The 14,658-nt window shown below is 40.4% G+C and overlaps 1 protein-coding gene across 4 annotated transcripts in view; it reads right to left on the reverse strand.

Moving 5' to 3' along the window:
• Positions 1-230: 230 nt before the first annotated feature.
• The window catches only part of RNASET2 (ribonuclease T2), a 31,590-nt gene continuing 17,162 nt past the window's right edge, over positions 231-14,658 (reverse strand). For all 4 annotated transcript variants that reach the window (XM_052784887.1, XM_052784885.1, XM_052784889.1 and 1 more), the window contains 4 exons: positions 9,066-9,179; positions 6,760-6,805; positions 6,471-6,545; positions 231-3,907 (listed from right to left, as the gene is read on the reverse strand). In XM_052784887.1, coding sequence (XP_052640847.1) covers positions 3,716-3,907; positions 6,471-6,545; positions 6,760-6,805; positions 9,066-9,179 — 427 coding nt within the window. In that variant the 3' untranslated portion in view covers positions 231-3,715. The remainder of the gene's footprint in view (positions 3,908-6,470; positions 6,546-6,759; positions 6,806-9,065; positions 9,180-14,658) is intronic.

A 14,658-nucleotide genomic window follows, 5' to 3' on the forward strand; every position in this document is an offset into this window, starting at 1 on the left:
GGTCTAGGAAGATGGGCTGTCCTTGGAAAGGGGACTGGCAGCCCATGCTCTAACCTACATGCCATTTTGCATGAGACAGCACATGGACAAAGAGTATAAACAAGCTAAGTCCCTTTGTGGAGTTGACTACTGTTTTAAAGCACCAAGACTGCACAAACAACCCCCCCTACTGGGATTTAGTTAGTTTATTTAATGATGCAGAAAGAATATAACCCCCATCTTCCCCAGGCTGTGATGAATCTTCAGGCTGATAGATTTTATTTTGCTTAAGGAAGTGAGTGACATTTTTCAAATCTGAAGCAATTTTTAAGGCTCCCAATATACCTTTGTTTACCTCTTTTATTTAAACTGCATTAATCCAGCTCTTGAAATTATATACATTCTGATGGAAAGCAATTGCCAAGGCTGGTAACTGGCTGTAAGCCACTGCTAGAGAGAACATAAAGGGCTGGACATGGTCTTTGGTCTGAACCAGTGCTACCATTCATACAACTGCTCTCCTGGTTGCCCACATCCAGACATAGCCCTTAAAGCATCCCTTAAATGTATCACTTAAAACTTTATAGTGTCTTGGCACTTCTCTGCATAAAAATCAGTCAGTAGCTCTTAAAAGACATTTGTATCTTCCTAGAAGTTAGGCAGGTGGGATTGTCAAAAACCAAGCAATGGTGGTCATATACAATGTTTTATTGCTACTACTAATTTTAATTTGCTATCATTAATTTATATTTAATGTGTAATACTGTTGGCAAAATAAAAAGAATGTAGGTGTGGTTGTTAAGGCAAGTGCAGTACCTCAGGTAAGTCCCTTTAAACAGGACTTCAGAGCCCGTGAGGTTATTTTTAGCCAACCTTGACTTAGCATTCATCAGTCATTTTTTACTCAGTTGCAGATTGTTGTTTAGCATGCTGCTGGCTTTTCTATCTCCCTTCCTTCCTCTCTCTTTCTCATTTCAGATTATGTTAGTTTCTCCTCAAACTTTTACAACTTATCAGCTCCCTCACATGTCTTGCATTTGAAAATGAGGCTGAAAAAACACATGGAAGCCATACTACCTACTCTACTGCAGAAGCTGGCCATTTCTGACTCTTGTCTGTATCCACTGACTCTCTATTTGGCAAAAGTCAGCTTTACCTTTGAGCCTCATGCTGTGAAAGCTGTGTCTGTGTCACTTCCTTGTAAAGTACGTATTTGCAGTTGTTGGCTTTGCTTAAATTAATGCATTGCACTTGAACTGCAGAGAAGTCATACTGTGTATTTTGTCTCCTGAAGCATTATTTGGCATTATAAAAGAAAATCCAATTTATACTGCAATTAAAACAGAAAAAAAAATCAGGCTATTGATTTGAGCTTCCATTAAGCATATGTCTGTGCAAGAACCAGTGCTACCACTGCTTTCAAGTTTGAGCTTTTCTTCTAACTGTGAAGAGGACCAAGGAATTAAAACAACTGCAGAAAAACAGGAAAACCCAACAATCACTCCTTTGGCAGTACAGCATATTGCTGTACATTTCATGGATTTTTTTATACTGCACCTGCTCATCCAAGGCGGCAATATTTATAGTGAGATTTTGAGAAGTCTATTGTTCTAATTAAGGACTGTGCTCATAACCGAACTGGTGACTGAAAAGCACTGAGCAAGATGTTTGTGAGATGGTCTGACAGTAGTTACCAACCTCTGTTTCCACTTCCCTCACTGCTGCACTCCAAGAACTTTGAAAGGAAAAGAAGAAGGGACTTCACCAGAGGACAAAAAAATCCAAACCATTAAAAAAATAGCACAATTTTGAGGAAAAGGAGAGTCTGGCTTCTTTAAAACCAAAACACCTTATAATGTGAATTGTAAATTAATGTTAATTCTAAGTTTTTTGCTCTCTATGTAGTCCACCCAAAACCTATGCACCATCTACGTACTATTTGAAAGAGTTGGAGAGAAAGTTTAAAAAAAGTACATGAGCCCTGGGCTGCTGCTTTGCAGAGAAAAGCATTTTTCCCAACAAGTATTTGTTTTCTTTAGGCTAAGATAATTTTTGTAATTAGAAGGAAAAAAAATATTAGTGATCTCAAAAAGATTCCACAAAAAATAAGTACATTCTAGTCTTTTCAAGCACTTTAGTTCAGTCTCCCTACTTTTTCTTGCTCAGAAGAAGATGGCAGAAATGGGGGAATGAAGAATTGTGATTCTTCTGGTCATGCTTAACACGCCATGGCTACTATAAAAACACTAGGTCTGATGAGCATTAGTACAATAATATAGTATTAGTATACATTAGTATATTCCCCCTCTTGGGAAGGAAGAAAAATTCTGGAAGAGAAGCCCTTGCTCTATTGAAATACAAATATAACAGAATGCAGATCATACTCATTTCTCAGCTGTTAAATAAATGTCTCAGTTTCTAAAGAAAGGGCTAAGAAACTGACAGCATTCTGGAATGGCAAGGTAACAGAGCCTTAAATGAAAGAAAGGTGGTAGAGAAACAGGGACAGTAAAAAATGAAAGTAAATGTGAATGGTTTCTGAACCCCAAAAGACATAACAAATTTGTTCCTAATACCCCATTTCAAGTTTTCACAGTAATATTCTTCTAACAGATGGCTCCTTGAGCCATAATTGTCTGTCTTTGAAAGACAATTTGAGACACTTACATCAACACAGCATTGTGTAGAGGATGTCATCCAAATCTGGTCCCCTTTGGAAACATCCAACTTTGTGGCATGTTATTAATTATTATGGGATAGAGATGCACTATTGCTAACATTTGTACTTTTCACTGAAAATCCTGTAGTATTTACTGTTTCACCTACAAAAAGCTGTTTCTTGGAACAAAGTGATTATGTGACTAATTTTGAAATAAAAGTGCAGGCACTCACGCCTGTGTGGTAATGTTAAATGTTCAAATACAATGAAAAATTAATAACAACATATTTCTAGGGACTAACATTTTCCTATACTAGCAAGTATGTTCTAAGACTGGCTGTTCTTCAAGAGTGTATGGAGCTACTGTAGGAAAATCAATCTAAGAATAGGTAAGGCTACAAATACAGTCTTCCTGGGGTCCTTTAGGCAGAAGTGCCAAAACCTGATGAACATTATTTCATTCACTAAGAAGTTATGCAAAAGTTGTCATCTTTGGTCCACCGTGATCTGAGTGAGGAAAGGTTTAATGCCTCAGAGGACTCTGTTCAGCACTTCTGGAGAGCAAATTTATACAAGGCAGTGGGTATTATGTCTGGGAAAAGACCTTTAGACAGGTCTCTAAGTTCCTTTTGTTTACAATATTTTCTTCTCAAGAAATTGTCATCTCATCTCAGAGAGACAAGCATTCTTTCAAAACAAACAATGACTTAATTTCCCTGACTCACTGGCAAAAACCAAAAGTGGCTGAAGTGGCAGACTGAACTGCAAGTGAAACTAAGAAGTCACAGTTCTCTTTTGAATATTGATTCAAACCATAAGCAAGCCAAAAAGTCCAGGCAAAGCTGTAAATCAGATTCTGATCCCATCAATATCAGAGCCACAATTCAATACTTCAGCCTGTGTAACTGGTATTACAATATAGACAATTCTCCTTTAATGGCAAAAGCAGCAAGTTTTCCAGCAGAAATCTTCACAGCACGACAGGGCTTTTGCTAAGTCAAGACTGCTTTCCAAGGTATAGTGTTTAAGGGTTTCGTTTTTGTTGCTGTTTAAAAAGTTTTTTGAACTCTTATGGCTTCATTTGTGATCTTGGACCTGTGAAGGATAATAGGTTGGGAGAGTATCACTGCAGACAGACAACTCCTCAGTTCCAAGCTTCAAGTCAGCCTGCATTGGGTTGGATTCACCCTTCAGCGCCGTGCAGTTTCTCAGCTGCAGTTCTTTGGTGAAGCAGAATTCAATCTGACCAATTGTTTGTGCTTTTTCACCCTAGAAACATGAGGGATGAGATCAGCTTGATGGGGAGAAGAAAATAAATCAATTCCTCATATATATTGCCTTATCTATAGAATACAGTAGTGCTTTTTTGTACATTTGACACTTGAAAAATGTGAAGGAGACAGGTACCAGAGGCATCCACTCTGAACAGCTTATAGTACGTACTTGTCTTTAAGGAGCAAGCAGTCAAGGAAACGTGTTCCAACAACATAATTCAGTAACAATACAGGGAATCTGCCTAACTAGTAAGTCTCATTATGAAATGCTGTGACACAGATTATCTTAGCATTTACCAAATCTGCACAGTACACAGAAGCTGTTCACCTTAATGATGAGCTCTGGCTGAACTCTGTGAATATTGAAGGGTATGTGTGACCTGAAAGCCACCTTTCACCAACTCGTTTGTAGCAGGAGGGAAACTGAGACAAAGAAAATTCTCCAAAAAGGAGAAAAGAATCTTGGTTTTATAATAGCTTTTACTGAAAAGAATACAAAAGCAAGCTGTCAAAAGTAGCAGAAGCGTCATTTTTGGACTACAGGACAGCCTAAGAAGAAAAATATTGGATGTTTATTCAGGCAGGCAGGCAGGCATGGAAGCCTTTCATGTGAGGAAGAAGATTATACAAAAATCCCCCAAAATGCTCAGGTGTGACAAAGTGCATGTGGAAAAAAATTGGTTTTGAAACCACTAAGCAGGACAAGAATATATGTACAAGACAAAAGTAACTGTGGTAGGGGGTTTTTTGTTGTTGCTTTGGTTTAGTTTTGAGGTTTTTTTTGTTGTGCGTTTTGGGGTTTTTTATTTATTTTGGTTTTGGGTTTTTTTGTTGTTAGGGGTTTTGGGGTTTTTTTTTGCCTTTTTTTTTTTTTTTAAAGAATCTTAAGAACACAGCAAGTGTATAATATGTTTTAAACCTCAAAGTACCTCCATAATGCACTCCAGGCATCAACAAGTCTGGAACTCTGAAAAGGGCTACCTGTAAAAAAATGGGGTGTACTTTTTCCTTTCTATTACCCATTAGCTTCAGCTGCTAAGCACAGGAGACTCAAGCTGTAAATTACCTTCATTTAATTTGAGCACCACCCCAATTGTACTAAAAGCAATGGCAGAACTACAGTGAACAGAGCTAGAAACTGCGGTTTGTGTTAGCTCTGTATTTCTTCAACATCAAGAGATGGGTGAATGTGCAACCCACATTCAACTCATATTCCCTTGTTGCTTAAAGTAACTTAAAAATACATTTTAAAAATATTGTAACCTAGAATTCTTTTTCACATGAAGAAACATCCCAGTATAAAAACCTCAGAGCACTACTAAAGCAAATGAGCTGACAACACACAAGCTATTAAACTCCAACAGCAACTGTATCTTGGCAAGTTTTCATAAAATTGTTGTCTCTGTATGGGCAATAAGTCTGCCAAGAGTTTTGTAGCAAACCACTTGTATCAAGCTAAGATAATAAGGAACCACTTACAAGAGGGAAAGCTATCTTGTGGGTTTGGTTTTTTTGTTTTCTTTTTGAACAAAACAGGGTAACCCAGCTGAAAAAGGAAAGAAACAGCTATGCAGCCTACCCATGTAATTGTTCAGAATACTATTTTGTTCCTTGAAAGGCATTTTTGGTTCAGGTATGGTGACCTGTATTTTACGCTACAGCACACTGTCTCTGTGTACCACATTCTCTACTGCATTGTGATTCACAGTACAATCGTTGGCAAGGAAGAGTAGAAAGAAATGGAAATTTTAGACACTGTTGGCTCAAAAGGAAAAACTATAGCCATTTTGAACCACAGTGAAGCTCAAAATGCCTTTTTGTACCTCTTTAGGTACAGGCTTTTGAGAACAACCTCAGAGACAAGCCTCTGAGCTGCTTTTTTTCTGAAGGATTCCATCCATTGAGTAACTTCTTCATGCAGAACACGAGCCTTGCCCAGTGAAGGGAAGAGTGCTGTTGACAGGCAGTACCCTTGTCAAGGATGACAGTCACTGGCTCCATTCAGCTCACTCTTGTTGGTTCTAGTAATTTGCTATATGGCAATTAAGCTTTAGCAGGAGGAGAGGGAAGTACTCAGCTACAGCAATATCTCTAGCATGGTACTTACAGCATTCATGCAAGAGATGCAGGTTCAAATCTTTTAAGACAGAGAGACCTATAAAACCCAGTGCTCCCACTTTCTGGGTAAGAATACCAACAGTAAAGTTACTAGGTAAAGAATGGACACTTCCTCCACTAACAGTATTTCTGTGTTAAGAAAAGGCTGTGGCAACAGTAACATAAGCTGCAAAGTGGTGCCAGTACATAAGCAATGTTTTTATGAACTCAACTCTAAGAATCGAGCAATATGTAATCTGCTAAGAGCTGTATACACAAGGAACACCCAGACCTAAGTTTCACCATGCTGAAGATTTTTCACTCTATTTTTGCTTTTGTTTTTTGATAAAAAGTGCTCCTTTTAAAAAAAAAAAAAAAAGAGGGGGTTTTTTTGGTTGGTTGTTTTTTTGTTTGTTTTTTGGTTTTGGGGAGTTTGGGGAGTGTGTGTTTGGGGTTTTTACCTCTTCTGGAGGAAGACATTGGATCTTCGGCGTTACACCATAAAACCTTGTAAGAGCGTCCTTTATGGCAGTCATCTGAAGAATTAAAAAGCTTATATAAATTAATAAGTCACTAGTACATTTTCCAACAGCTCCTACACTTGTTAAGTTCACGAAAACGTTCAGGTAAAGCACAACCTTAAAGAACCATACAATTAAAAAAAGATCACTTACTCTCTAGAAATTACTTAACTTCTGCTGAAAAGTAGTACACGCACATGATTTTGTTTTGTAAAAGATTGCCTCTTACCTGGTAATATGAACTGCTTGGCTTTATCCCAGCTTTCAGGAGACAACTGAAACAAAGATAAAACATTTTTCCATGGTTTCGGTATGCAAACGTAACTTCACAATCATTAGGTAAACAGATAATCTTAGTGAGAACTTGGCAAGCATTACAGTGATGGGGAGCAAAGGAAACTTGTCTTCCATCCTCTGCCAGGCCTAGGAAAGGTTCCACTCTTCTGAAAGGCCACTTTCCATTCAACTTGGCAGGGTCAGGAAGAACTCTCTCCCCCACCTTAATCTGAGGAGCTGTGAGAGCTGAGTCTTCAGACACAGCTCAAGGAAAGGGCAATATTACTGTTATTTGCTGGACCTTCAGAACACCCTGTTGAGTGCCAGCTAGGGCATGCAGTTTAATTACCTCCTTTCCCCCGCCTTGAGCCATACCCCTGTGCTCGGGCCACCGGGAGGTGATGGAGGCAGACTTGTGAGGCTGCCCTCAACACCCTCATGTTCTAACACAGGGTGGGCTTGCTGCGGTGGGAGTCGCACAGCACGCTGGGAGAGGGACATGGTGCATGGATCTGGAACAACATCAATGCCAGCACAGAAATGTTTCCTAATTAATATGTTTTTGAAGAGGAAAGGTTAATCACATAAGAGAAACAAGGTAACTCAAGAACCTCTAGCCTGTATACCCCTTCCTTTAGATTTGGTCCTGAGGGAAGTCCACACTTCCAAGCTGACAACAAGACTTGGGACCCCAAGTCTGTAAGTCCCAGCTTCTTCCATAAGGAGTGGGAATGTTCAGCATCTCGCAGGGTTTAATCCATGAGTGCTGATAGTGCTCAGCCCTTCCAAGGTCAGCTTCTGCACAGCTGAGATTTAACCCAGTTGACTAAAGGTGTAGCTGTTTGTCATAGTCCTTTTACACTGGATATAAGGAGGCCAATAAAATAAATGATGTTCTGTTATTCTTACAGGAGCCTGCATAATGCCCTCTTTTTAGTAATTTCCTTTTTGGAAACAATCTTTTAATCACTAAGACTACTTTTTCACATTCAAGTATAAATGAAGTACGATGAGAACATTAGCAGTCTTTATTCTTTTAGTGAAGATTAATTTAATTATGTTCATTTCTACAATGGAGAATATGCCCTGAGCAATTAATTTCAACATGTTTCAGTCTCTATTCTTTTTTGGTGTTATACATGCTGATATGGAGTTACATAATCGGTCACTGTGCCATCTGTAAAATGTTTTAGTCACACCATTACAGCTACTTAGGCAATTGACTTATCAGACATTATTAATTTTAACACTACATATGACATGCTCTTAAGCACTGTGTCTAGAAAAATCTGATTAAGTTTTATAAGACACCTACAAAAATAGGAGAGGAGGTGGAAGAAAAGATTTATTTCCTTTGTGCATAGGCAAAGTGAATGAGACTTTGTTATGAGATTCCTTGGACAAGTCACTTACAGAACACAAACAGGATTTTTAAGTTGTTTTTTTTTAAGGTATGTTTCTATATACAAAAGAACTTACTTCCTCTCTCAGATACTGTAGTCTTATACAGAGACACAATTCACAGTCAACAAATCCGAGCCAAACATTCTCCCAGCCATACCAAGCATGATCAGGAAAGGACTCTGGCCTTCTGGCATTCACCTGCAGCCAGAATGTGTACATACAGTGCTTGGACAAGCCACAACATTCCCATCAATATTTTGTATCTGGAATGGCCAGTGCTTTGGAACCATGAGGAGGAATCAGCCTCTAGGATAAAGCAAGAGTGTCACATTGGGGTTGTTTGAAAGGACAGCAGAGCGCTGCCTGCAGCAACTGAACACTGCCCTTCAGGACATCCTCTCTTGCTGTTACCTCTCAGCCTTTTCTCAGGATGTTCTGCATGATTTTGCCTGCAGCTTGTCCTTTCCTCTGTGCAGAGCACTGTCTTTTCTATAAACAAGTGTTTGGGCCTCAGTATGACTGGGAAGTTTGGGGGGGTTTGTCACTTGATTTAGAAGTTTACAGGTACCATAGCTTTTAGTTGCGAGATATAGCCGATACAGCTTCTCAAAATTTACTGCTCACATTGTCTAAAATGATGCCATGAAGAATGCTGCTGACTTACCAGACTCTGAAGTGACCAGAGACAGGCTTCTCAGAGTAGACAACCCTTCCTCTGAACTCCAGTACTAAAAATAATTTATGCTAATACTCATTTCCCCTCTGCCATCAGATTTTTAGACTTTTTTTTTTAGGCTAGATTTGAAACTTTTAGAAATTGTTTGAAAGAGGCAGGCCACTGAGTCATTTATGTACCTGTTAAGATCAACATGCTGGTAGAGTTCTAAGGCTTTACCAAAGTATTTCTTCTGAGAATTAAGGACCTGAAGCGTGGCTGCACAAGTGCCATGTTTCTCCCATTCATGTTTCCTATAGGAGAAAAGCAAAATTTAAGTTTCAGAAAACATAATTTGCAGATATATGTGCTGCACAAGCTAGCCAATATACTTAAATCAAGTATCTGAAAGGCTACATGGGTGAAGTAGCACACTGCACTCAAAAAATACTGCATGTGCAAAAAGGAAAACCAAGAAAGATCACTCCCACCATCTCAATTACAGCAACATCTATGTATTTTTTTAGTAGAATAATTTACCATGAGATTTTGGACCTATCGGGACAGTAAGGAAGAAGCCCAAGAAGTCCCTCATTATGGTCTGTAACATCAGACTAAGGAAAAATTCTTTCAGACAATAAGTTGTGTTAAAAATATATAAATGAGCTGGCCTTACTGGCAGCTGGAAGAGAGAGACTTTTCAAATTCATGTAAGAGTTGTAAAAGATAAAGGAGAGGATGGTCTAATGGTTTGAATATCGACATGGTTGCTTGACCAACCTGATCTCCTTCTATGACCAGGTGACCCGCCTAGTGGATAAGGGAAAGGCTGTGGATATTATTTTCCTAGACTTCAGCAAGGCCTTTGACACTGTCTCTCATGGCATACTCCTTGAGAAGCTGGCGTCTTGTGGCCTGGATAAGTGCACTATTCACTGGGTGAAAAACTGGCTGGATGGCCGAGCCCAGAGGGTAGTGGTGAATGGGGTGAAATCCAGTTGGCGGCGGGTCACGAGTGGTGTTCCCCAGGGCTCGGTGTTGGGCCCTGTTCTGTTTAATATCTTTATTGATGATTTGGATGAGGGGATTGAGTGCACCCTCAGCAAGTTTGCAGACGACACCAAGTTGGGAGGCAGGGTCGGTCTGCTTGAGGGTAGGAAGGCTCTACAGAGAGATCTGGACAGGCTGGATCGATGGGCTGAGGCCAATTGTATGAAGTTCAACAAGGCCAAGTGCCGGGTCCTGCACTTCGGTCACGGCAACCCCATGCAGCGCTACAGGCTTGGGGAAGAGTGGCTGGAAAGCTGCCCGGCAGAGAAAGACCTGGGGGTGCTGGTTGACAGCCGGCTCAATATGAGCCAGCAGTGTGCCCAGGTGGCCAAGAAGGCCAATGGCATCCTGGCCTGTATCAGGAACAGTGTGGCCAGCAGGAACAGGGAGGTGGTTGTTCCCCTGTACTCGGCACTGGTGAGGCCGCACCTCGAGTCCTGTCTTCAGTTTTGGGCCCCTCACTACAGGAAAGACATTGAGGTGCTGGAGCGTGTCCAGAGAAGGGCAACCGAGTTGGTGAGGGGCCTTGAGCACAAGTCTTATGAGGAGCGGCTGAGGGAGCTGGGGCTGTTTAGGCTGGAGAAGAGGAGGCTGAGGGGAGACCTTACAGCTCTCTACAACTACCTGAAGGGGGGTTGTAGTGAGGTGGGTGTTGGTCTCTTCTGTCAGGTGTCTGGAGATAGGACAAGAGGAAATGGCCTCCAGTTGAGGCAAGGGAGATTTAGGTTAGATATTAGGAAAAATTTTTTTACTGAGAGGGTTGTCAAACATTGGAATGGGCTGCCCAGGGAAGTGGTTGAGTCACCATCCCTGGAGGTATTAAAAAAGTGAGTGGACAGGGTACTCCAGGGCATGGTTTAGGGGGCATGGTTAATGGTTGGACTTGATGATCTTGAAGGTCTTTTCCAACCGAAATGATTCTATGATTCTATGGGACGTTCAGAATCAGAAAGTCTGTTTTCCTTTAAATTATGTATATGAATTTGTGCAAAAGTCATTTGAAGTTCAGCCCTTTCAGCCCTTCACCTGTTATCCCACCAAAGGGTTAACACTCTTCCCCGGCCCCCCCCCCCCCCCCATCCACCACCAGCTATCTTTTTAAGATTGGGCATTGCAAGGTGAGGAGATAAGATAGATACTGATGTGGAATAAACCATTACTTCATTCCAAAGCTGACTTAAGAGAACTTTGTGTCACAAGAGTGTGACAAAACTTTATCAAGCTGAAAGCGCTGTTCGGGAGTTTCTTTAGATTAAGTTAGCCCAAATAGTTTGAGTATTTGGGTTTTTTAGCTGCCTCCTTTGAATCAGCTTGGTTTTGAAATAATTAAATGAAGGAATTTATGAAGTAAATATGTATCATACTCTTACAATACAAAGGTCTCTCAGTGTATTACAAAGAGAGGTTTGGAGGTCAAAATGATAAGAAATGAATATTTCTAAACTTTGTATAAGTTTTAGTGGAGTCTTTTATGTTAAATGTAGTTTCAAAGCACTAAAAATTTTTCACAACTGAAAAGACTAACCCTTATTTTGGGTGGAACAGTGAAACTGCACAAACTGCTAGGACAAGACTGATGCCTCAACTTTTACTTTGGCCTGTGGCAGTATTTTCATAGGCCTGCTCTCAAGTCTTGCTTCTGTTCCACCATCAAGTCTTCTAACACCATGGAACAGAGTGCAAAAGAAAGCAATTCTTGCAATTTTATGGTAGACAAAGTCAAATAAGACAAAAAATAGGGCAAAGCTCAAAATGTATTTCTATCAGTTCTAAAGTCTATTGAAAGACTAAACAGTATAATCTTTAAGAAGACTACCTGCGGATTTGGGCGTGGTGGTGGTGTCTTTTTTTTTTTTCTTTTTCCTTCTTTTCAAATTTTCACAACCCACTTGTGCACATCTGCTGAATTGATACCTATTTAGTACAAAAAGTTATCTAATCACAAATTCCTGCTACTACCACAGCACCCCCTGACCTTATGATGCCTTAAGAACCTCATGGAAAAGCAGAGAAGCACAAGGACAACTATTATTCACTTGAAAGCCTGCCTTTGAATTGTCCATTCATATTAAAAACTTCAGATTTTTCTTAAGGGATTGTCGTGGTTTCAGCCCAGCCGGTAACAAAGGACCACGCAGCCGCTCGCTCGCTCCTCCCGCCCCCCTCCGGTGGGATAGGGAGGAGACGGAGGAGAGAAAATAAAAAAAAACCTGGAACCTCGAGGGTTGAGATAAGGGCAGTTTACTGGGACAACACAACAAAAAAGTTACAACAACAACAACGGTACTAATGAAAGAATATACAAAACGAGTGATGCACAGTGCAACTGCTCATCACCTGGAACCCGACTCTGCGCCACTTCCCCCACCGAAAGTCGAGAGGACTCCCCCCAGCCTGCTCCCCATTTATATACTGAGCATGATGTCATATGGTATGGAATAGCTCCTTGGCTAGTTCAGGTCAGCTGCCCCGGCTATGCCCCCCCCCCCACCTCCCAGGTTCCTGTAAAAATTAACTCTATCCCAGCTGAACCCAGGACAGGGATGAAAACACTTTAAAAGAAATTATGTATGTATTTAGAGAAATTCGTACACTACTTCTGAACAGAGAATGAATAAAGCACCTGTGGTGTCAGGAGATTTGAGGGAGGGGAGAAGATGCATTACTGGAAGATTTTCACTATACGTTCCCAAATTAACCTTGTAGAGAGTTCTCATCTTGGCTCTAACACTCAACTCAACTGCATGTCAAGTGAATTGTTTACTGCCTGGAGGAGTCCACTTTACATGGGCCAAAGAGCAGATTTCCCAACAAGGGATTTGAAATTACTGATGAGAAAAGAGACTGCAGTTTTAAAGAAAATGGAAACTCTTTTAGGTGTAAATTTAGCAGGAGATACTGAGCAGTTAACTTGGACCAGAAGCAGATAATAGTCAAATCCAAAGGGCTACTGGAACAGCAGTAAACTGGAGGCAAGGCTTTGCATGCAGGGTGACAATTTTTCTTCAGATAATATATGCATGTGTGTAAAACTAATGGTAAAGTGTTGTGCCTGTCTTTTGAAGGCCTTCAGTAGTTCTTGTATTTAAGTGTCATGCTGTTTCCAGAAAAATGGCAAAAATAGAGGGCCAAAGATCTGATGGTGCTCAAGAAGCATATTACTACTAACATGGAACTGCCATTGGAGTGGTTTGGTCCAGTTCACACTGATCACAGGGCCCAGGCAACAGGTCTGTGGGGATCCCAAGTGAAAATACACAGAGCTACCCACAGACAGTACCCATGCATCATCAGCTGCAGCAAGTCAAGAATACACCAGGCCCAAGTTTTTTAATCAGTTTTTTAATTTGTGAGCTTCCAGAATGGAGAGCTACTTTAAAGTCACTACAAAACAATTACTGAAACTTTAAGATGACACTCTTGACAGTGTTATTTTATTTTGTAGCACAGCTATATGAAAAAAAACAATGATGCAGATACAGCTAATTCTGATCATTCAGCACAGGCATATGAATTTTTACCTGCACCTCTTCCATTTAAATGCAAGATGAAGCAGTTAGGAAATGAAGGAGCTGCAGGTACCAGGGAATAACATAAAATAATTTGTTTAGAAATCAAAAGAATTAATATCTCAATGTTATTCACTGAGACACATAATCCTTCACCTAGACCACAATAAGACAAGGTAATTCCACTTGAGCCTCAGCTTACACCTGGGTGGCATGTGGATACAGAACATAGCTGCCTGTATTCATGAAGGCCACCCATTCTTCTGTACCTCTTGTAGCCATGAGCTAGGCAGTAGCACAGAGCACATATGCCACCTGTCAACAACTTTGCTAAACATTTTTTCCTCCTTGTAGAACACAAGCACTTTGGCAGGCACACAGGAGTGGTGCTTACAGCACTAGATTGGATTCCACTATGTAACTTGTCCTTCTCCACCATTTTCTCTATGGTGCTGCTAAGAATAAATGTCACACTTGCATACCTCAAAGCTAAGTCCTACAAATGAAATCTTAGGGGGCTGCAGAAATGCAAAGGAATGAAACTGGTATAACTCAGCTGTGTGGAAAGGAAGCTGAACCTCAAAGAGATTTTGTCTCCTGGTATGTCCTCTTTACGCTACAGAGAGGTTTGCTTTATGGTTTTTTTTTAATTTTGAAGTACATTTAACTGAAGGGAGACGTACAATGGGATCTCACTGTCTTTCAGTCAGCTTAAAAGCTTGCACTTACAAAATCTGCAGTTAGAGCTGCCAATTACAGTGCACTTGGCACCTTACTGAAAGGGAAAGAATTACTCTGTCAATCAAAATATTAGTTACAGTGTTATAACCTGACTTTTGTGATATTTCTAATTATATTGCCAGGTATTGAAATATGTGCTATTTGATAGCCTTGAACTGAAAGGGAAAAGGTTTTGATCGCATCTGTTCACACCTGCTGCCTACCAAAGTATCTCTGTTAGTAAATAAGGACTAGTACGCACCTGTTTTTATGAACAGGTAGGTGGTCAGGGCATGGGAGGTGCTAGATTTACAACACATTTTTCTTATTATAATTCCAGGAACAGTTTAAGATGGCATAAACTTGTGCTACCACAAAGAAGCAGTCATGCTCTCCCTGGCATAGTGCAACAGAAGAGTGGAGGGAAGAGAAAGTGAGACCACCACTTTTGACAGTTACAAGCTTAGGTTGCCATAAGACACTTGTGGAACCAGTTTAAGACTCTGAGGACAAG

Source organism: Harpia harpyja, chromosome 4 (assembly GCF_026419915.1).
Source record: "Harpia harpyja isolate bHarHar1 chromosome 4, bHarHar1 primary haplotype, whole genome shotgun sequence".
In the NCBI taxonomy this organism is placed as follows: Eukaryota; Metazoa; Chordata; class Aves; order Accipitriformes; family Accipitridae; genus Harpia; species Harpia harpyja.